Below are 24526 nucleotides of genomic sequence, written 5' to 3' on the forward strand. Positions count from 1 at the left end.
AGCCGAATTGCCTCCTTTTACAGATGTCGGTTTAAAAAATAACACTTCTATTTGCGTTGGATCGAGATTTTACTTAATAAATTTGTTTACATTTATCAACAGGGAGAGATTAAAGAGAGAGAATTTGAATCATCACTAGACGATGAAGATATCTCAGTCATTTCAATTGAATTGGATTTACTTTTGTTTGCTTCTTTATTAAAGAATTGATTCAAGATTGAGATACTGTGCGCAGAACTAATAGTATGTTGCAATTAGAACATTTATTTTTAAAATAATTATAAATCTTATAATATTATAAAAATAAAATTATAATTAATATATAAATAAAGGTTGAATAATAAAGACCATATTTAATATAAAATGAGATTTTATTTTCAAATTATTTTTTTTTTTGTAATTTATCAATTTCACAATTAATATATTTTTACTTATCAAGATTAATTTTACTAAGAGATATTGGATAAAGATATGATATGCTGTCGTTATATCCCTTTTACACCAATAATCACTTGTTATATCAAAATTTACATCTAAGGAAGATTTCGTAATACATATTAATTATTTGGAATTCATTAAAATTTTAGAATAAAACATTTAAACTTAATTAATAAAGTGCATGTACAAATATTTAGTAGATACAAGTATTTTTAAAATACTAGTACCGGTAATGGAACAATCGATTAAAGTCAATGGTATTTGTATGACAAATAGTTCTGTAATATTTATTTTACTTTAAATGTTATATCACGTACTTATCAGTGATGAAATTAGTAGCAGTTTAGTAATTAGGGTATTTTACAATTTTACTTTTTGACAATTGACACGGCACTAGCAACTCTGGATACAGTTATTCTATTTTCTATTGCATAACTTTTATTTTGGGACCTATAAGCAATGTGTCATTCTCGATTCAATTATAGCTAATAATTAATGACGCATTTATTTGTAAACTAGCGAACGCGCACAGCTTCGCCTGCTTATTTGCACCTTTAGGGGTAAATTCTAATAAACCATGAAACACGTATTCAATGAAATATTTTTAAGAGTCTCAATTTCAAATCTTATAAAAATCAGTGGCGATTTAGAGATTTTTCCATACGAACTTTCAATCCCTAGGGGATGAATTAAAATAAACCATGAAATATGTGTTCAATTAAATACTTTTAAGAGTCTGTGTCAAATTTTATAAAAATCAGTGGCGATTTAAAAAAAAATCTATACAAACTTTCAACCCCTATTTCACCCCCTTAGGGTTAAAATTTTTCAAAATCCCTTCTTAGTGGATGTTAAGATTACGAAAGTAAACATCTGTCCAAATTTTACATTTCTACGCACAGCATAAATATCAATATCAGCATTACATAAATATTTAGAGATAATTTGCTGTTTATTATAATGCTTATAGCTTTATAACGAACAGCAAATTATAATTTATAAAGCTTATGCATAATAATAATATATGAAGCTTATAGCTTTATATATTATTATGCATATTCATGTTGCATTAAGAGGGTTTATTATTTTATATCAATTTGAAATTTCAAATAATGTATATTGTAGAATATTTTTCTTCGGGTCGATTTACCCTCCGTTGACATGGCCGCGCGGCATTCTAGTATATACATTCATCGAGAATGAACATGGAGGAGGCTATTTGCCTGTGACTTTATATTCCACACGAAGACTACACGAAAGTCGGTTTTTCAAGTACTTTAGGATGTCGATTGCATCCTTTGACTTTTTTATGCTTGCGTTGAATAGTGTTGTAAGATATTGCATTTCACTAATAGAAAAACTGATAGTAACATTAAGGTACAATTTCGTTAATTAGTAAATCAATAGATGCCTCATCCTCCATCCTCCGTCCGCCTCGGGAACTAGCGCGGCACACGGCGGCGCGCGGTCATGTCAACAGCAACATTGATTAGTTACGATCTCAAGCCACGTGATCGTATGTTAGGGTTAAAGTGCGTGACACATTTACTATTGGCTTATTTTTACCTGTAGACCTTGTGATAAAACCGCATGCCCATCTACGTCGTTAATTGGATCTTTAGCTACTACGAAATCCTGTGAAAAAATCGGATATTGAAGCGGTAATTAATTTTTGTTATAGATTGTCAAATGCGATTTACTGTTCAGAGGAGCTGTTAAAATAGATGTTCTTCTTTAGATAGAAGGAATTAAGATACCGCATTTACCTTATCAGGATTTGGAGAAACGCCATTATCGCTGATAACGTGAGCTAAATAAGTGACTTCACTTCTTAAAAATTTGTACATATCCGGTTGTAGTTTTAAATTAAATTAACGAGATTTATTATAAACTTATTTTAATTTTACACTCATATCTTAAAGATTTTGAAAAAAAAAAAATACAACAATCGTGAAATACATACGAGGTTTGTTCAAAAAGTAAGGTGACTTTTCAAATTTGGCGGGCAACGTACTTTCGATTATCGATTTTTTTATTTTGTTATGTTGGTACACTCTTCTCGAACATCTGTACCAAGTTTCAAGTGTATAGCATTTTTTGTTTGGTTGGGAGAGGCGTAAAGGTTATAAGTGTTTTGCGTGCTCGGCGATTTCTTGCTATCGAAAAATATGGATCAAAGGATTTGCATAAAATTTTGTGTAAAAAATAAAATAAAGTGCTCCGAAACACTTAAAATGTTGACAGTGGCATACGGTGAAACTGTTCTGAGTAAAAAAAATGTTTACAAGTGGTACAAACTTCCAAGATGGCCGGGAAGATGCCAATGACGAGCCTCGCTCTGGACGCCCAAGCACGTCAACAACTGATGAAAACGTTCAAGCAGTGAAGAAAATTGTTCTGGAAAATCGTCGAATCACTATCAGAGAAGTTGCTGAGGATGTTGGTATATCGCTTGGCTCGTACCATGAAATTTTTTCTAACGTTTTGGGCATGAGACGTGTATCAGCGAAGTTTGTTCCGAAATTGCTAAATTTTGACCAAAAGAACCGTCGCATGAGCATCGCTCAAGAACTGTTGAAAGACGTCAACGACGACCCAGATTTACTCAAAAGGGTCATAACTGGTGACGAATCATGGGTATATGGTTATGATATCGAAACCTATGAAAGGACGGAGATTTGCAACGATTGAAGAGATAAAGACTGCATCGCTGGAAGAGCTCAAGGCTATACCGAAAAGTGCTTATGAGAAGTGCTTTGACGATTGGAAAAACCGTTGGCATAAGTGTATTGTATCTGAGGGGGATTACTTTGAAGGGGACAACATAAATATTGATAAATAAATAAATATTTTTTCTTAAAAATACAAAGTCACCTTACTTTTTGAACACACCTCGTATATATAGCGATGTTAGTGTTGTACCCCAGATAATACGGTTATTGCGGTTTTGTGAGATACGTATTATTTAACACAAAAGATACACAAAGAGAGAATAATTTGACGATTACAGAAGGAAAGAAGGAAATTTAAAGAAATGCCAAAAGAGTTAGCAAAGCGGAACTGACACGTAAAACCAAAACGATAAGGCTTAAAATTGAATGCAAGCAAATTGTATATCTCTAACATATTATCCCTTTTAGAATATACTTATACATTTTTTAACGTGTTATCGTGCTATTGAGCTAGCCTCATGAAATTTTCAGAAAATATTCTGTAAGAATACCAGCAGTGTTCGAAATTAGTTGTAGAAAAAAACACAAGTAATTTTTTTTCAGCACAGCCGCTGAAAGTTGTTGTTAAAATTTTACTTTTAATTTTTTTTGTTTCAATCTTATTTTTTTTAATGTTTCATAAAACTATGAATAACTATTGAGCGACGAAACCCTACAGTTAGGATGTAATGTAATTTTACGTAAAAAGAAACGAATACAATAAATGAAAAAAATAAATATTTTTTTCATTTAAATTTAATAATTTTTAAATGCTTGAAATGTAAAAACACCCAAAAGTCAACTTCTTCTCAAACTAGATACATATTTTCAGTTGCATAGCTAGGGTATTTGCTGCCCGGTGCGGCTTAGGGGACTTGATGCCCTTTAAAATGGTCTAAGGTCTAAAAAAAAAACAAAAAAAAAACCAAAGTGATTGATTGATTGATTTCTCGAAATAAAACCAAAGTGTCTTCTACTCTCACGTAGATCAAGTGTCAGACACTAAAATGTGACATTGGCTACCTTTAAAAAAATATTATCGTCGACTTTGATGCCCCTTTCCTTTTGATGCCCGGTGCGACCGCACCGCTTGCACCCCCCCTAGCTACGCCACTGCATATTTTAAAGTATAAAAATAATGTCATCCGTCAGATTATATTTACCATTTTATTTTATTTTCGTTATTTTCATTGAATTTTCGTTTTTACGTTGTTACTTTTGTTGTTTTTATCTGTCATCTGTCTAAGAACACTTGCCTTCCTTTGCAGTCGGGTAATAAAATATTTACGAGTGTTACAATCTAAGGCCTTATTAGTCTACTATATTAGGCCTACTAGTAAGATTTAAAAAAAAAATGGAGGAAAGGATGTGAGGTCACATGTTTGGATAGGAAATTATATGTGTGGATGTGAGATCATATGTTAGAGTCAATCGAAATATGAAAATAAAAACATATAATTTATTAAAAATTGTATAAAAAATCATTATATTTTAAATATAAATATATACATTCATAAATAATATCACTACAATATTAGTTATCTTATAATTTGTATATTATTTATTATAAAATCTGTTTAAAATCTTACTATAATAATAAAATATATATCAGGGAAGTAGATTATTTAAGTTGCCAGTTGTCAAAACCAGATGGCGTTGCCTGTCACTCTGACGTTGCACCGATAAAACCAACCGCACGGACGTTGCAAGCTAAGTCGGCTCGGAGCACTACTCGTGCTCCACCGCTGGCCAACCTCGACTACTTCAATTACAAATGTGGTTAAGACCTATTTGCAATTATACTGGGCTGGAGCAGTGAAAGGCGAGTGTCAGTACTGTACAGTTGTAGTCACAAGTCCACGGCACTGCTCCAAGCTTTACGTCAAGAGACACTCCTGCCCCCACCTTCCGCTAGATTCTGGAGGCATTGCGTGCTGATTGTCGGAACTCAACGCCACGCTTTGACACCAGAACAAAGAAAGAGAAATATAAACTTCAATAAATATTTTATGTCCTCGAATGTATACCTACAGTGGCGTAGCGACTGTTGTTATTAACATGGCGGAATAAATTGCATGTCAAATTAATAAGTATTTTAATATATTGGTATATATCAACAATATTACAAATATGAAAAAAAAGTAACCTATGTTCATCCCGAAACCCTCAAATATCTCTATATGAGTATTGTATCACAATTAAATTAGCGGTTTGACCCTGATTGCAAAAAAGACAGAGTTACTCTCGAATTTATAATATATGTATTGATTTTTATTTTCTCACTCTGGTAACAAGGCAAAGCGCCGTTGAGTTCTGTACTCTACTCACACATGCAATGTCTCAAGAATTCGGTGGACAGTGAGGAACAGAAATGATTTAATAGTGAACGGAGTGTTTTAAGTCTACTCGGTTCCGCTTAATGCTGCTAAGCGAATGATGTAACGCGGAGTTAAAAAAATTATTAACATTTAAATACAAAAGTACAGCATTTTTATATAGTTACTAGTCGTCGCCCTCAACTTTGTATAACTACATAGATCCGGCTCGAAGGACCATGGATAAATAGGATTCAGAAGGATGGAAAAATAATTCACTCGCAAGGGTGAACAAAGGGCTGCGCAGCCGTTTAATAACAGATTCACAAGAGAATGACAAACATAAACGTCAACAGTGACAGATTATTAACAACTTACAATAAAATGTTGCTACTTAAAATTTGTTAATTATAATGTATAATAAACTTAATTATTTAAATTAAGAAAAGAAAACTATTATTTTAAGAACTAGTATTTGGTCTTGAACACTAGATAAAATGAAAAATGTCGTCAAATTGCGTTTCCGTAGAAATTTGGAGAAATCTCCTCTTAGTGCTCCCCTACACTCCCTAAGGTAGGCTTAGGTATACAAATCGATACATAAGATTCACACAGACGAAACTACTGCACTTAGAAAGTTGAAATTTGGTATGTAGGTAGGTTAGGGAGTATAGGGTAGCACTAAGAGAGAGGAGCTCGAAATTCCAACAGGAATGAAAAGAAATGAGTGTCGGGCGATGACTAGTTTTTCAAAAGTGAAAAGATTTGTATTAGAATATATTTAGTATAATACATTTTTATTCACTTAGTATTAAATTTTAATTGATACTTTTTTATATGGCATAGGTCACATGTATAAAAATCCTAATTAAAACACAATATATTATTTTCAAGAAGTCTTAGTTAATGCGAGTATTTTTATAATAAATATAATAATAACAAAATAACCTAATAAAAATACATTAAAAAACAGATAAACAGAATTATAGTTATGAGGCAAAGATGACGATTACAAAAAGCCTAGGTAATATAAAAAATTCGACACAGCACAAAATTATGTTCAATAAAATCTTAGTACAGTAGAGCGTCGATTATCCGAACTAATAGTAGATCATAGGCTCATGGGTATCCGGATAACAGATTTTTTCGGATAATGCAACCAGAATATTAAAATTTTAATTAAAAAATATATCTTAAAATGGGAAATGAACATATTAACTACATACAAATAGTGCGTAAAAAAAGTAAATTTCGGTTACTTGTACTACTATGTAATGAATTACTTCGGTTTTTTTTAAGTTCACGTTCTATCCCAGATAAAGGAGGGTAGGCAAAGGGGACCTAGTGTTAAGACGGTCTGTTCCCCGCCCACCGCTAAATATTCAAGACATTGCATGTTGAGCGGTAAATCTCAAGACCGCGCTTGTCTTTTAACTGAGTTGCGGAATTTTTAATCGAAACTTTACTTTATGCGTCAAAATCTAATTTGTAGAATTACATAAGTAACAAGTCATAACAAATGCAATAAAACAGTGTATATGTATATATAAAAGTTGTAATAAGCAATACCTACTAGTAGTCGGGATAAGCGATAACTTTCGGATAATCGACACTATACAGTTTTTTTAATTAAATCTTGCTAGAAGGCAATAATCTCATAGCCTCCCTATAACCAGAGTCACTAGCTCCATGTACGGTAGAAAAATGTACTGAATCCGTGGCCTCCCCCGCGAAAAGAACACGGGGATTCCCCGACTCATCGACCAGGGGTTCTCTTAGTACGGCCCTAGCGTTTGGATACTCATGCACCAATAAATTATCGTATGTATAACTACCGCGGGTAAATGGGTTGGAATACCATTTTGAACTGAAAGAAAGAATTTTTACAGATATTAGGTAGGTAGAAATTATAGGTTAAAAGCAAAGGGGGAACTTCATGGGAAACGAAGTATCTTAACACTAGGTTCCCAGATGCCCTCTGCCTAACTTGCTTTGTGTAGGATACACACTGTATCCCGCAACGAGCAAGGAAGCAAAGAGAATCTAGTGTTCACTTTAATCTCCACGCTCATCTTTTGAGACATTGTGCTTTAAGTGGCTAAACTTAACGCCGCACTCTACCTTGCCTTGCCTTCTATATGAACGTAGAAAAGTTTAAGTGTAAAATAATACAACGTAACAACATTCTGATGTACAATGTTAAATTTAAATGATTACATTACAATTATAACATTACAACATAAATTAATACGTTGTAAAAAGCGTGTAAAAATTTCGGCGTAGCTCAAATCCCGCTTCGTTCGAATTTTTATACATATTCTATAAAAGTATTTTAAAAAGTAATCTTAAAATAAACGGTTACCGTATCATGCCAGTTGGTTCTGGTATCGTCATGTCTTTACCTAAAAACCTTCTAAGAAGGTCCATTACTTTCCTTTTTACTACATCTTCTGGTAAGATTTCAACCTAAAATACAGTAAAAAAAAATCTTTTAGAACAAAAAAATAGAGATTAGTAGAAATTTGTTTGGCCGTCGTGGCGCAGTGACAGTCGCACAGGCGTGCGACTGGGTTTGATTTCCACTCATACAAGCGAATGAAATATTTAATATTTTAATTTACTATTTGGGGACTATGTGTGTGAGATATCACCTTTGTTATTGGATTTTTTGTATTCGTGTGTTTTTTTTTATTGTACTAGCGGACGCGCGCAATTTCGCCTGCACCCTTAGGAGTGAAAGCCTTATAAACCATGAAACAAGTGTTCAATTAAAGATTTGAAAATCGGGGGCGATTTAAAGATATTCTCGTACAAGCTCATTAAGGTTAAAAAAAATTAAAATTCCTTCTTAGTGGGTGTTCCGATTATAAAACTAAACATCTGTCTAAATTCCACGTTTCTACGCACAGCGGTTATTGCTGTGCGTGCGTCTTACCTCAGTCAAGAATAGTGTAGTGTTTACATACTCTCCGTTCTCCATTTATCATTTACGTAAAGCCATGGTTTAACTAACCAGATAAAAAAAAATTAAAATATATTTAATTATATCATCATCAATTAACCGAATGGGTGTTTAACCTCGGAAAGAGTTACGTCGCTGTTTACACTTGAAACAAATATATGATATGCATCTATTCTTTGCTTACTTCTATATCTAAAATTACTATAAAATAATAAAAAACATGCTTAATTTGTGAAAACAAGCAATCTATTTCGACGCATTCATACACTGTGCCATTGTTCTCATCCATAATGTTAAAATGGGATAAACTTGCCGTTTTCCCAACTTCCCCGCTAGTCCAAAATGTCAAAGCTTTTTTGGCACCCATGGGAGTGCTGCATCCAAAAATTTTTGTCGTCCAATAATCTTCCTCCGCTACTTTCCTCCTATCCTCCCCATTCCATAGGAAAGTAAAGAATCTGCCGCTCGGCAACCATTGCTCGTCGAAACTTAATATAACTTTATCCATTACGCCGATGGACATGTTTTCTATAATTTTAACTTTTTCCTGCGGTAGAGACGGCAGGAACAGTTTTGTGTGTCTGAAATTAAGGTTTAATTTTTGGGTTTTATTTAAGTTATTTAACATTGTTTTTTTCTTATTTTAGAAAACAAGTTGCATGATATGTCACTCTCTTCTCGACATTTTGGTCAATTTGGAATAGTTAGTAACTATTTCATTATAATAAGATATTAGAAAACTAGAAGTGCCTGTAATAAGATACGCCGTTCTTCACGTACCGCCTTTTTTGCAATTGAATAACGGAGCTCAACCCCGCTCTTTATTTCCTAGTCGGGAAATAAAACAATTCATTTGCCCCAGTGGGAATCGAACTCACATCATTATATGCTCAAGTAAGTGTGTGTGCATCAACAAAATATTTCATTAAACTAAATTTACAAGAAAATACAACAATAAGATTTGAAGAATATTTAAAGGATTAAAAGGTTTTTAATTAAGATCAATAGACTTAATTAACTGTATTAAATACCACTGTATTAAGCAATAAAATTGTAATCTCGCTTTTGAAAAGAGCAACTGTTGAGTTTCGCGTCGGGTCTTCTCAGCAGAACTGCTTTCCGAAGCGAAGTGTTCATTCGATAATTATCTTTAATCTTTATCTTTATCTTTAATATATTGATAAGTTAATTCGATTCCAAAGTGTTTGTAAAAGTCTATTTACACAAAGAATATTTTTAATTTCAATTAAATTTTCTCCGAACAAGGATCGAACCAACAAGCGACGCGTACCGTTAAAAACTTACCGTTCCTTCAAAACGCCAAGAGACACTGTAACAATAACATTGTCCGCCTTATACAACTCGCCATCCTTACATAGCACTTCTACACTTGCGGTAGAGTTGTGTGGCCATTTTATGTGTGCTACCTCCTTATTTAATTTTATATCTAATGTTGGGTAGCCTGGGCCGTTGTTGTACGTGTTCTGTGGTAGAATTAAAAAAATATATATTGATAGCGTACTCATGTAAAAGTGGGTAGATTTAGATGAAAAAAAACAAAAAAAGTAATGGAATAGTGTCAAACGGGAACAGTTGCCTGCAGGCGGAAGCCCTGATCGGAAGGTATCCAGTGTGTAGTGTGTAGTGTTGTTATTGAGCGATACATGTCACTTATTGTAATTACGTGGAACCTCTAACCGAGTACGTTAAACACATATAGACGGTATGTATTTTTATCGTTTTATTTTCAAAACGCTAACCGCTTCTGATTTCTAACAATATAGTAACTAAATTTAAATCTACTAAAATTAAAGTAAAATGAAATCAGCTTTACGTTGTATTCCGCACACAGCAGGATAGACAGAGGGAGCCCAGTGGTAAGACACTCCGTTCCCCACGTTCCGCACATTTAAATCTAGTACTGTCACTTAAGGACTGATATAAAAAAAATGTACAACATAATAATTAAACCTGTAGACATGCTATCAACATACATAATGCAGTGCAGATTAGAATAAATATCCACGTAGCCAGCGTTGATGAGAACTTATGGTATAGCAGTCGGAGTGTTTGGACGGTAAACAAGAGGTTCACGGGTTCACATTTTTTTATATTTCCTAAAATTATAATAATATAATACATGTAAAGAAAAAAGTTCTAAGTTGAACTGAAATTGAGTAAGTTAAAAAATACCAATGTCAACAAAGACTTCCTGTAAGAATCCAAGGACTGCCTTCATTGACGATTTCTTAAAAGCGATTAAAAAATCGTTGACGGTAGTTTCAGACGATGCCACCTCAGTCTGGTACCACGTGTGAGGACCGCACTAATGCGTGGCGTTCGGAAATGTATAGTACTAAATGTACGCGATTAAATTTCATTTAATAAGTGTAAAGTGTAAAAATCGCAAATATTCAAGATTTTATAATCTAGAGTTTAATTGGCCGGAACGATAATCAATTTAAACGCAAAAATCTATTTATTAAATACTAGCGGACCCGGACGCGGCTACGCCTGCTTGAAATATAAGAATATAATTTCTATAGAAATATAATTTCAATCTAGATGAAATGCTAAAAGTGACTATTATATTTATTTTCATAAGGATGAATATCGAAATGACGCGGTAACGGACGCGGTCGCGTAGCGACGACGGTTGTTATTAACATGGCAGAATAAATTGCATGTCAAATTAGAAAGTATTTTAATTTATTAGTACATATGTGTAATGTAATGTTATATAGCATATAGCACTTCTGAAGAATGTAGCTTTCATACAAAATAAAAACAAAGTAAATCGATCCAGTAGATCCAGAGATCTTAGCGTTCAAACAAACAAACAAACAAACAAACAAACAAACAAACAAACAAACTCTTCCGCTTTATTATATTAGTATAGATGAGGGTGGAAATGAAATTAATTCACACATAGAACTACAAGAACCTTTTATTTTTCAAATATTTTTCCAAATAATAAAATTTAACGTAAAAATAGAAATAAAGTAGTATAAAAACATATTTGTGTATATTCCAATATTCGAAGTAATGTGAATATACAGTACACTCGACGAGTCGTGGCCGTTTTAATGTTAGGCTTTCTGATGTTTTGCGCTCGCGATCGAAAAAAAAAAATCTAATTTGCGGAGCTATGGGTAATTTAATTGCGACCACCACTTGTCGACCATACTGTTACTGTACTATCCACACTTAATGATAATATTTATTATATAGAAAAACATGTTTAAGACTTTTCTATACTCTTCAGTTAAAGGTTAAAAAACTTACCAATAAAAGTTCAAAGAATGTCTTATATCCATATCTATGCCAGCTCATGTGCTGGTCACCGTCAAGTTCCTTATAATTAGTTTGAGCACTGACGTCATTCCAGTCGTTAGAAGCCTCGTAATTATTTATAACCAGATTCATCAATTCTAGAAATTCGTTCAGGAAGTCCTCGTCTTTTAGCATTTGGGGATGATTTTCTTTCAGATAGCCCATCAAACTAAAATTACACTTTATTTTTTTATTACACACAAATCGCTTAGCCGCCTTTAGTTTGGCGCTTATTGCCTTTTATGAATATGATGTATTTTTTAGTTTTACGCTGTAACCCGCACATAGCACATGGTAAGCAGATAGAACTTGGTGTTAAAACATTCCATTCCCACTTTCCGCCAATTTTTTGTGTTGAGTGGTCGATATCAACGCTGCTTTTGTATTGCTAGCGCTATAATGTTCCCCCCTCCCCCCCACTACCGTTGAGGTAGTGCACCAAGACATATAGAACAATATTTTGGACCACACTTAATATACTTATTTAGTGTCCTAGTAAACATGTTATAGAATTTAATATATATGTAAGCTTTGTATGTTGTGTACGTGGACTAATGTATAAGTATGTGTGCGCTGCCGTGCCGTAACGTGATTGTATGATGTGGCACTTAAAGAATAACAATGACAGCGGGAGCACGGTGGAGATTTTAAGCCTGTTCGTCAAGTAATTTAATTCTTATTTCTCAATGTCTGAAAGTACAAAATGTTGGAAGTAAAAATCTTTAATTGTAGACTTTTCTATTTTAGATTAGTAGATAACAATTCACGATGTGCAAATATTTGATCTTAATTGATTGGAATGTTTGATTTTATAATAACATTAAACTTTCATATGAATAAAATAAATTTATTGGGAGTAGGTATTGGGTATTGGTCCAATATGCAGTGTACAAAATACAGATATAAAATATTAAAACAGTGATCGATAATGAACACATTTAAGTAATTCCGAAAGATAACTGCATATAATCGCTTATCCCCCAGAATATTAAATACTTACCTTCTAGTAATAAATTTTCCTAAGGCCTCAGGTTTTTCTGGTGGACTTTCAACAACTGAAAGACAATATTCGAAGAGCTCATTCAATAGTGTATCGTTGCCTAACGTCCCATCTGATTTGTATACGTTAAATGATAAATCTTGGGGAACTACTGATATATTATTTTTAATTGTCATCTCATATACTCTACTATTTACTGTGCCGTGAATCCTGGAAGATTAGATGAAATTTATTTTTAAGGTAAGTGGATAGGTTCTAATGTACAACGTAAAACGTTACACATTCAAGTCAAGATTTCTTAAATAAAACGCATTCAAATTCACCACCCGACGGAATAAAAGGTTAGCCGGATAAAAATCTAATTTATCTTCTAAAGATCAATAAACCTTCAAGGACCCGGCTCCACTTCCGTAGGATTTTAAAAGAAGGATACATAGGAGGATTCCTATGTATCCTTCTTTTTCTTTTCTTTCTTTTTTTTTTTCTGTGTAAATTTTATATGTATATATTTTCTTTTCATGTGCAATAAAGTATTATTATTATTATTATTATTTATTTATTTGTAATACATACGCATAGAAAGAAACATTGGAAATCTGGTTTGGATTTTTCTCAAAATTTATTCAATTCTTACCTTACGCATCTGCCTCACGCTCAATATTGACATCTACTAATTATATATTAATATATCAAAAATAGTGAGCACCAACCATTCAGCACCTTCCTCTACCACACCATCACCAAATGAAACTGTCTTTACTCTTCCACCGATCCTGTTCTCAGCTTCCAAAGCTAGGACTCTTTTTCCAGCTTTGGCGAGAGTAGATGCAGCTGTAGCACCGGCGGAGCCCAGACCCACGATTATCGTATCATATGAGTTAAGCATGGTGGATCTGAGGAAATGTAATTATTTTGTAGATCTTGCATATAGGTGGGTGGGTAGAGAGAATTTGGTGTTAAGATATTTTTTAGACATTTTGGAGAAACCCAACTTTGTATTATCTTAGAAAATGCTATATAATCATTCCCTCGAGAGGATCCAGCCATCCTCAAGTCCAATCCAATCTTGGCTGGCCTCAAATTTAGTTTAGCAATTACATTAATGCGTAATTACAAAGCAGTGTCCCGGCCTAATCGAGCGTATAGGAAAGCACTGTCGTACCATCCTTGACGGAGACTAAGGGAACTATGTTTATTTCTTTGGAAATCTCCCAAGTAATACCAAAACGCGACAGAGATAAAAACTTTTATATATTAAAAAGTGCGAAAGTGCGTTAAATGCACATAGGTTTTTCATGTCATGAACCCACTTGTACAGTGGTGAAGCATCCACGTGAATTATATAGGAACTTTAATTTGCAAACTTTTTTGTGCATTTTACTTTTTGTGTTTTGATTTTGACTTATAAAGTGAACGTAAGTTAATATTTTGAACAATGACAGAAGACACGCGTGAATCGGAAGTGGATCAAATTACAGTGACCTCGCATATCCCTGATTTTTGTTATATTGTTTTTTCTAAACTTTGAACAAAAAAGAAAAAAACTCATCAATATTTGGAGGAATATTTAAAATTTGGGTTCATACCCGATGTTTACGATGAGCGGATGTCGTTTTGTCTTTTATGCCAGCAATGCTTGGACAACGAATCAATGAAATGAGGTCGTCTTGAGGTATTTTTGAAGGCGCAACATATAAATTCTCTAAATAATTAACTAAATAATTATAGGTGCTCATATAAATTCAGATTTGAGTTACTTTAAATCATATGAGAATTTCTTAAAATGGTTCTGGAAAAATATGATAAAGATGTAAAAGCTATGCCACTCAGTAACAATACTGTTAGCAGAAGAATAGAGAAAAAAAGTTCTCAGTATAAATGGATGAATCAACTTTGAGACTGAGACAGTATTAATAACCTATGTAAGATATATTGATAAAGGACATTTTGCTGAAGAAATGTTGTTGTGTAAAAGGTTAGAAAGCACCTCTACCTCCAAAGATATATATAATAAGTTAAAAAACTACTTAGATGTCAATGATATACCAATGAAAAATGTAACATATTGTGCTGGAGATGGTGGCTCCCCTAATATGACTGCCTAAAATTGATGAAAGATACAAATCCAGAAATGATTATTGTACATTGTGTTATTGATAAGGAAAAATTGGTAGCTAAAATTTAATTATTATTAATTTTAATTATTTTTTATATTTATTATTACTATTAGTTTTATTTTATTTTTTTATTGTTTTTTTTGTCTTTCTCAATTGCTCTGCACTATCTTGTCTTTCCCGCTACTTTGCACTTATCCACTTCCACGGGTTGGCTGGAAGAGACCAGGTCCCGCCCAAATCTGACGACAATGGAACTCTATGTTAACACAGGGTGTCATTAACAACATAGCATTGGTCGACGAAATGTGTGTAATAAATATTCATTGTCTTGTGGTTTTATATGTGTTTAATATTTAAAATCCCACAACCAACATATTTTGATGATCAGTGAGTGGGTAGTGAATCAATGTCGAAATAGTGAAACTTTGCTTTCGCCTAACTTCGGAAATACATGACCTACAAATTTTGAGGTTCTGGTCTGTGCTTATAGCTTCTTGTAGAAGACTATAATTTAAAAACTCTACATCTATCGCGAGGTACTCAAATAGGGGCACGAAAATATACCGAAATGGTTCTAGAAAAGGATGGTACGACAGTGACTTGCTATGCGCTCGCTCATATTGTCGTTAAAATTTAAATATTTCGAGTTTGAAAAGTAGCTTCGCGGTTACCCCGCGCACCACAGGGTAGACAGAGAGAATTTAGTATGAAAATAATCCGTTTTGTATTTTCCACTCATTATATTAATGTTATAGAAATATTTAATCATACCTATATCATAAATACTGTAAGTGTTTATCACTTAAGAGTTCAATATTACCTCTGAAAATTCACTTTACACTTGAAAAAGTTACTTCTCTTACACTTAATATTTATAACACTTGAAAAAAAAGATAAATTTTTGGAACACATCCGCGATTTTGCAAACATTTTTACTCAACGACACTAATTTGACATTTAATTGAAATTTCCATTTTTAATTTGACATTACACTGCTATTGAACGACTCGATAAAATATATATAGAAATGGAAAATAAGATACATGCACGTTACATCTTGGCGTCTCATACAGTAAGATTACTGTATGAGACGCCGGAGAGTCCATTAATAATTTTTTTTTCTGTTTATTGGTCCACAAAACAAAACACAAAACAAAATACATTGACATAAAGAAAAAATCATAAACATAGTAATTACACGTGATTGCATTTTTCTAGATGTAGACACAGCATGCATTTTAGTAAACAAAAATAGCCTAACTTATGGTAACAGTGAAAAAAAAACTAATACACATACATATATATGTAAAAATAAAATTTTAAGTCTTAACAATTTTAAAACGTAAATACAAAGACTAATTTGACAACTTAAATAATAGTTACAACTAAAACTATATTAATTTTAAAATCTAAACAATTTCTTTTAACATACGACGTAGAGAGGATATAGACATATGATTGAAAATGTCTAACTTAAAGTATATAGCATTATATGAAGCAGTTATGCGATGTAGGGGTGAGTGGCTTAAAACATTGGTTCTAGTGAGAGGAAAGCAAAATGTTTTTCTATTTCGCAAACGACTGCTGGGCCGTGGTACACAGAAATTTAAGCGACACAAGAGGTCAGGTGAATCAATGATTCCATTAATTAACTTGTAGAGTAGAATGATATCAAGTACCTTCCTACGTGTAGAGAGGGGTGAAATTTTATAATACTCTAACCGTTTTACATAGGAATTCAACTCATGGCATTTATTATCTGAGTAAGATACGTGATATAAGAACCTTTTTTGAACATTTTCCAATCTATTAATATGAATTTGATAGCTAGGACTCCACATCGTACTACAATACTCTAGGATATTTCGCACAAACGTATTAAATAAGAGAATAGTTATATGTGGTTGCTTAAATAATTTTAATTGTCTATTGATAAAACCTGATAATTTGGAAGCTTTCCTTATTATATTTTCGAAATGTGCTCTGAAACTTAACGAGCCATCAAATGTGACACCCAGATCCCGAATGCTTGTCACTTCATGTAAAGGTAAATTATTAATAAAATATGTAACGTTTTCAACATCAACTTTACGAGAAAATTTTAAAAAGAAACATTTACTGGCATTGAGATACATTTCATTCAAATTACACCAATTACTAATAATGTTTATGTCTGCTTGTAAAATGTGCTTATCAGATTCGTGATTAATAATTCGATAATTTTTTAAGTCATCTGCGAAAAATTTAAAACTTGATTTAATATCATTAGATAGGTCGTTTATAAATATCAAAAATAACAATGGACCAAGGTGTGACCCTAAATAATTACATATACTTAAACAATAAGCTCATAACTCGTAACTGTAACTTTAAACTGTTTCAGCAGAGCAGCATCAAAACGAGTTCATGCGTGATGTATTCATAGCTGGTATGTTAGAACAGCACGATTTAGAAAATGTAATGATATCAGTAGACGAAGCTCGTAATCAAGAGATCTCAAGCGCATTTGAAATTTATTTACTGCGACACTTCTTCACTTAGGGGGATTATCACTCCAAGAAGTTTATTATAATTTACCTGGTGCTCATTCTGAAGAAGCAGATGGTGTTGATGTACATATATACAATAGCTTTAGATAAATTAGATAGTTATTTTGCTCCAAAACAAAGTCGAATATATGAAAGATTCCTATTCCGACTTATGAAACAGGAAGGAGAACAATTCGATCTAGATAAATACTTGACTGCAATAAAAAATAGTAGAACCCCTAATACCATAAAAGAAATTCAAAGCTTTTTGGGATTGGTTGATTTCGTTAGTAAATGGATCCCAGATTTAGCTTCACTTACTGATCCTTTGCGCGAAATATTACGGTTAGGCTTAGCAAAGTCAGCAACTATACAAAAAAATTGGATAGCTAGGCCAAATAAAGCATTCGAACTTCTAAAGAGAAGCGTATCGAATGTTAAATCATTAGGTTGTGATTGTTTATCGTCATAAAGCTTTAACAGACTGTGAGATAAGATATTGCCAAACAGAAAAAAAAATGTTCAACAGCACAAACGAGTGCTTCGTTTGATGGCAAAGATTTAGACTAGTAAGTGATCACAAACCATTGGAAAACATTTTTGGAAGAACGTCTAAATCATGCGCTAAGATAGAGAGATGGGTTCTTAGATTACAGGCTTATAGGTATAAAATCATTTATCATCCGGGCAAATTAAACATAGCTGACACCATTTCGAGACTCGGCAAAACTTCCCCGTCAGAATTATTCGATTCTGAAAATTATATAAACTATGTTGTAAACTATAGTAGACCTATTGCAGTACCATTACGTGAATCTAAAGGAGGCTCTGTTGAAGATGGAGAAATTTAAAAGTCAAGAAAGGTATCTACTATAATGATTGGCACGATTCCATTAACAATTATAAATTAATACAAAATGAAGTATGCTTTCATGGTGAGATCCTTCTCCGAGGTACGAGAATAGTTATTCCTCATAATTTGCATCAACGTGTACTAAAAGCAGCAAGAATGAAGCAATGAAGTCTTAGAACAAAGGTTTGGTGGCCAAGAATCGATAAAGATACTGAACTATTAGTAAAATGTTGTCGAGGTTGTACTCTGGTATCTAATCTTACTCCACCGCATCCAATGAAGAGACGAACACTTTCTGCTAAACCTTGGGTTGATGTAGCAATGGACTTTTTAGGACCTCTCCCAAGTCGTGATTACCTTTTAATACTTGTCGATTATTATAGTCGATATAAGGAAATTAAAATAATGCGTAGTATTACTTCCTTGGACACGATAAAGGCCCTGAAAGAAATTTTCTCCAGATTAGGTTACCCGGCGACTTTAACATGTGATAATGGAAATCAGTTTACCAGTGAGGTTTTCCAGAACTATAGTAAAGAATGTGGTATCATTGTAAATAATACAGTACCCTATTGGTCTCAAATGATGATGAAATGATGTTTTAAAACGTTTAAAAATTTTTCAAGTAGAAAGTCGAGACTGGAAAGAAGACCTTTTTAGTTATTTAATGATGTATAATAGTACACCTCACTCTGTTACAGGTAAATCCCCCTCAGAGTTTTATAGGAGACAGTTTAGACACTACACTACACATACAGTCACTGGTGAGGCTGGTGGCGATGTTAATATTCGGAACAGAATATGATACTGGGAGAGAATATCGTCGAAATATAGTTCATTTGAAAAAAGTTAATGATTCGTCATCGAAAATGTTAACAATAATAGTTAAGAACATTAAGAACATAATAACGAATTAAATTAATTTATTTATGTCAGAATTGTATTGATTAATTATGTTATTGTTTTCATGTTATTTTGTATTTAAAATTTAGTGCTTATTAAGTAAATGTAAGATTAATAAATAATTTCATTGTTTACTTTAAAAAAGAAAAATATCAAAATAAACAAGGGATGTAGTGTATGCGAACCCCGAATGCGTCTCTCTCGCTCACCGATCGTGAACACGTGCAGACGTGCTCGGCGTTCTGTCTACATTATTATCTAGTGATTATAATATTCAAGCTGTGTTTTATTGATACCAGAAGACATCAAACATTACGCCGATCAAGGAAGACCAAAAGCAGAAATTTGAGAATAATAAACTTAAGAAGGTTACTAAAAGACTGGATGATAAATCAACAAAAGTTCCTGTTCAGACTGTTTTTAAGAAAACTAAGACTGACAAGAATAAGAAAAAACTATAAACCTTCTAATGATATATAATGCGCTATTAATATCTAAAGTAACTGTTCTTATGATAGATGGAATAAAGGTACCAGAGATATAATTTTGGATGCGAGAGATGGTCAACCATAACGAGTCTTTAACTTGACAGATGTTATGATACACTTCAATATCTGTTATTGTTTCCATATGGCAATGACTTGTTGTATAAATATTTCACAACATAATGGTACTGCTGGATTTAGAACTATATCATGTATACATTTTTTGTTGCTTTCAGACTCCCAATGATAATAGATTACTTTAAAACTTAAATGTTTCAAAAGATTATTCAGCAAATTCATATTATGTTTGATATAGGGGCAAAAATGATATCCATGATTGGCCAATGATGGAAAGAGATGTTTCTTTTATTGGTCAGCATATTATGTTGCCATAATTATTTAAAGGATCTTCACGGCAAAGACATGAGTGATGAATTCAAGATGCAATGTTATACATCAGAAAGTTTGGAAGCCTAGATCTCTTTATTATCCTATACCCAGAAAGCCACAATAAAAAAATTACCCCATTAAACATAATACAATAGACATGCCATATATCATTTAAAATTAGCAACATATCTTTGCACATTTTTTTACAGAGTCAAATAGCAAAAAAGAATATTACTTCATGCTCACATTTTATTATGGTTGTCAAACAGAGTAAAACCATAGAGCAACTAATACTGACTGAAATACCTGACGAATTACATGATCCCTTACTTCACCCTATTGTAGAAAAAGCATAATACAAGGTCCTTGCAAATCTAATCTCAATACACTAGTGGAAAAACAGGTATTGTTTGCCTCAAAGGAACACAAATAAGTGTAAATAATTTGGTGTGATTTTCTTTATAATTCAGTTCTTTTTATGAAGTTTCAAAGCACACATAAACATAGAATTTTCTCTATCAGTAAAAATATTAAATATATTTTATACCAGACTTTTCGCCCATATATAGTTTTGTTAGTACATATTTACTTAACCTATGTTAGTAACATTTTTTTAATTAATTAATTAACAAATTATACAACTCTAATGCTTATCACAGGCAAAGTCTTAAAAGAACTTTATTATTCAAACTGAATGGGCATTTTACACTTTCACAGGCATAATTTAAAAAATCATGTTATCAATTTTAAATCAAATAACAAATATTATATACTCTCTGACATTTCACACACCATGGCAAGTGGAATTATTATTTACTACTAATAATAATCTGATCTTAGCTGATTAAAACACATAATAGAAGACATAAGATATGGAAATAAACAATATATGAAAATTTATTCACAATGGCAGTACATTCCTGTAATAAATTAACATAACTGGTCTTAATAATTCATGCAAGTGTGGTGCAGCAGGTGCAAGTTGTAAATGCAACGGGTTGTGGGTTGAATTCCTACTTAAGGAACTGAAAGATTTAATATTTTCATTTCATCACTCTGGTAACGAGAGTGTGTTGATGAATTGAGTCACTCAATGTGCCACACCTCAAGTATGCGGCAGGAATGCCTCAACAATAGGTTCCCAGATTACTTCTGCCTACCATGCTATAAGTGGGATACAGCATAAAGTAAAGAAAAAAGGTTAAGGTACCACTTTAAATGGAATCACTCTCTTAGTCATCATTAGAATTTTATAAATGTTTATAATATAAATAGATAGAGCTTGCAAATAACATCAAATTATTTTAATATTAAAAACATATATAAATAAAATGGCCACATACCTTAAAATATCTGGTTTCATAAGAAATTTTCTTAAAAATGAATTATATAATTCAGTTTTTAGTCCCTGACGTATAATAGAATATATAAATAAGATAAACACGATTATTTATCTAGTAAGGAACGCTTGTGATAAACTATTTTGACTTTGTGAAATGTCAAATCGCACATGTCATTTGAAGTTTCTGTTTTAGTTCAGAAATTGGTTATAATGAACAACTGAATGTCTTAACACTAGGTTCCCTTTTCTCTGCCTTCTCTGCCTTGTGCAGGATACAGAGTGAAGATAAAAAATAAATAAAAAGGTAATAAAATAAGGTGAAGCACTTTCTGTGGTTTCTACATATTTTATGTTTTACTCTATATTGTAATATATTTATTTACATTTAGTGCGTTTGTCGTTACTACTTTAAGATATTTAGTTATAATCGTACGATTGCTTTATACATGGTAAGAAAGTAATAATATACGTATATTAAATTATGGAAACTGCATATAGGGTAAAATATTTCAAACCCAGAACTACAGAAATTAATCCAGGTACCTCAACAGGGACGTAGGATTTTTTTTCTTTTCACGAATTTCATTCATACCTGTATTTCGTGTGACGCACACATACGTGTGCGCCGTTGCCGCTTTTTATTTTAAAACGTTTTTTTTTTAATGGAAAAGGACAAGGCAAACGAGCGTTCGGGTCACCTGATGATGATCACCGCCGCCCACGACCCCGTGCAGCACCAGAGGAGCTACAGGTGCGTTGCCGGCCTTTGAGGTGGAGATAGACGCGCTTTTTGAAGGTACCCATATCGTACCGACCTGGAAACACTGCCGCGGGTAGACCGTTCCACAGCTCGGTGGCGCGTGGAAGGAAATTCCTACGAAACCGCACAGTAGTGGAGTGCCACGCATCCAGATGGTGTGGATGATATTTAAGTTTGTGACGTGCTGTGCGGTTAGAAAATTCGGCGGCAGGTAACAGGTCAAACAGTTCTTCAGAACACTCACCATGATAAATGCGATAGAGAACGCACAACGAGGAGACGTCTCTACGCAGAGCCAAAGTGTCAAGCCTTTCACAGCTTACTGGGTCCTTAATGATTCGGACAGTTCTACGTTGTATGCGATCAAATGGGTCAAGCTGATACTGGGGTGCACCAGCCCAGAGATGAGAACAGTACTCCATGTGTGGCCGAACCTGGGCCCTATATAGAGCCAATCGGTGTTTTGGCGTGAAGTACCCTCTCGCTCTATTGATGACCCCCAGTTTCTTCGAGGCCAACTTGGCCTTGCTTTCCAGATGATCGCGATACTGGCAGTCACTCGAAACATTAAGGCCCAATATGCTGATACTCGGCGCAGCTGAAAGGGGAGTGTTCTGAAAGACTGGCGATACGATAAATGGGGTTTTTTTTGTGGTTATCGCGCAAACCTGTGTCTTCAGGGGGTTAAATTGGACCAGGTTCTTTTCACCCCATAAAGAGACATTCTCGAGGGGTGCCTCAACAGAAGACACAAGTTTATTTCGGCACTGTTCAGCGTTTTCCCGAGAAAGACTTGCGCGGCCGGAGTAAACAGCGTCCACCGTGCTGTCATCTGCATAGCAATGAATGCTAGAATCCTCCAGCATGTCATTGATATGCAGAAGAAACAGCGTGGGGGACAGCACGCAGCCTTGGGGAACGCCAGCGTTCACGGGCATATGTTTGGAGCAAAAACCGTCGACAGCGACCTTGATGCTGCGCCCAGTGAGAAAGCTGGCGATCCACCTGCATAAGTTCTCGGGAAGCCCATAGGATGGAAGTTTAGCAAGGAGCGCCCCATGCCACACTCGATCAAAGGCCTTCGCCATGTCCAAACTAACTGCCAGGCCCTCTCCCTTGCTTTCAATAGCCGCAGCCCAACGGTGGGTAAGGTAAACCAGAAGATCACCGGTTGAGCGACCATGGCGGAAGCCATATTGACGGTCATTAATCAATCGGTGATCCTCTAGATAAACCAAGAGCTGGCTATTGATGATGCTCTCCATGACTTTTGAGAGTAGGGAGGTGATGGCAATAGGCCTGTAGTTAGATGGATCGGAACCATCGCCCTTCTTCGGGATCTGGTGGATAAGAGCGCTCTTCCATGAATCTGGGACTACGCCGACTGAGTAAGAGTGCCGAAACAAACGCGTTAGCACCGGTGTCTTTTACCGGTGGATTTTAAAACGATAATTTTATTATTTATTTTGTTTGAAGAAATAACTTTTTCATTTTTAGGAATTAACTTTTTTCTGAATTATATTAGGCTTTTATAGAATAGATAAAACTGTGGTTTCATTTAAAGTGGTGCTGACAATTCCAATATATTTTTAACAATTATTCAGCAATATGAAGCAAACATAATACAGTCTCGTTTCTCGTACTATTATAGTTCTCTGGTACAGTTATACCGTCGCGCGTCGTCTAGAAATTTGCGTAGTAAATCCATCATTTTGGTCGTGACATCTTCTCCTGTGCAACCTAGATTGTATACATACAATAAAAGTGTAATTTATATCTGTCTCTGTACATGGAAGATATATGAAAAACATTATTATTGGGGACATTGATTATTAATATAATAGAAACCAAATCAATGATTGTTAAAGAAAATAGTGAGTGCGTGTGCGTGTGCGTGTGCGTGCTTTTGTGCACTTCATTTATTTATCACGTGCATTTAAATGTAATGTACACTATTGTATTTTCCCTTAACATTTAGTGTTTGTTTTAGCTATTTAAAACTGTTTAGAAATAAAAAAATATATCAATATAAATTAATTTACCTGACAAAATTTTTACAAAATTATCTTATTAAATTGGCTGAAATTTTACTTCAGGATGTATGATCATTATCTTTACAATGATAATGTTATTTAAACACGAAAATGAATCAAATTAGTAAATAAATAAATGTGTAGTTCTGTTCAAAGCGCTAGTATTGTAGTAAAGTTAATAGTAAGTTAATTATAAGTTTGATTGAAAAATAGAAGTTTGCTGGACCGATGAACTTGCAATTGACAATTAAGAATAAAAAGTTACCCCAAGTTTCCTTTGTCTACCATCTACTACTTATCTTTACTTTACTTTACTTTTTCTACTACTTATATTGTTAATAAATCAAATTCATGTT

The 24526-nt window shown here is 33.6% G+C and overlaps 2 protein-coding genes across 6 annotated transcripts; one reads left to right on the forward strand and one right to left on the reverse strand.

Annotated features, from left to right (window-relative positions):
• The first annotated feature begins 2715 nt into the window (after positions 1-2715).
• Positions 2716-3129, forward strand: LOC146538656 (protein GVQW3-like). Its single transcript, XM_085187079.1, has one exon. The coding sequence runs from the start codon at positions 2716-2718 to the stop codon at positions 3127-3129; it is 414 nt and encodes a 137-aa protein (XP_085043205.1).
• Positions 3130-4592: 1463 nt separating this feature from the next.
• LOC146538657 (spermine oxidase-like) lies at positions 4593-21532 on the reverse strand. 5 transcript variants are annotated; one of them, XR_014878046.1, is made up of 9 exons: positions 21379-21532; positions 13470-13652; positions 12760-12969; positions 11712-11928; positions 9732-9910; positions 8740-9007; positions 7827-7930; positions 7038-7331; positions 4593-5067 (listed from the first exon to the last, which is right to left on the reverse strand). XR_014878046.1 is itself a non-coding variant. In XM_085186368.1 (9 exons), the coding sequence occupies exons 3-9, from the start codon at positions 13643-13645 to the stop codon at positions 7094-7096; spliced, it is 1392 nt and encodes a 463-aa protein (XP_085042494.1). In that variant the 5' UTR covers positions 13646-13652; positions 14984-15115; positions 21379-21523; the 3' UTR covers positions 6259-7093. The 5 variants fall into 5 exon arrangements, 4 of the variants coding, with proteins under 4 accessions (XP_085042496.1, XP_085042494.1, XP_085042493.1 ...); XM_085186368.1 differs by lacking the exon at positions 4593-5067 and adding an exon at positions 14984-15115 and having other exon boundaries at positions 6259-7331; positions 21379-21523; XM_085186370.1 differs by lacking the exon at positions 7038-7331.
• Between the last annotated feature and the right edge of the window lie 2994 nt (positions 21533-24526).

This window comes from Heliconius melpomene, chromosome 6 (genome assembly GCF_056956725.1).
Source record: "Heliconius melpomene rosina isolate 202511_hmr_F chromosome 6, ASM5695672v1, whole genome shotgun sequence".
NCBI lineage: Eukaryota > Metazoa > Arthropoda > Insecta > Lepidoptera > Nymphalidae > Heliconius > Heliconius melpomene.

Bases quoted from the DNA above. Each gene is read 5' to 3' on its own strand.
- LOC146538656 (XM_085187079.1), top strand. From the start codon at position 2,716: ATGTTTACAAGTGGTACAAACTTCCAAGATGGCCGGGAAGATGCCAAT.
- LOC146538657 (XM_085186367.1), bottom strand. From the start codon at position 21,398: ATGAAACCAGATATTTTAAG. The intron at 9,008-9,731 runs GTAAGTTTTTAA...CCTTAATTTCAG, and splicing joins CTTGGCGTTTTGAAGGAACG to ACACACAAAACTGTTCCTGC. The intron at 7,332-7,826 runs GTAACCGTTTAT...TCTTTCTTTCAG, and splicing joins GAACCAACTGGCATGATACG to TTCAAAATGGTATTCCAACC.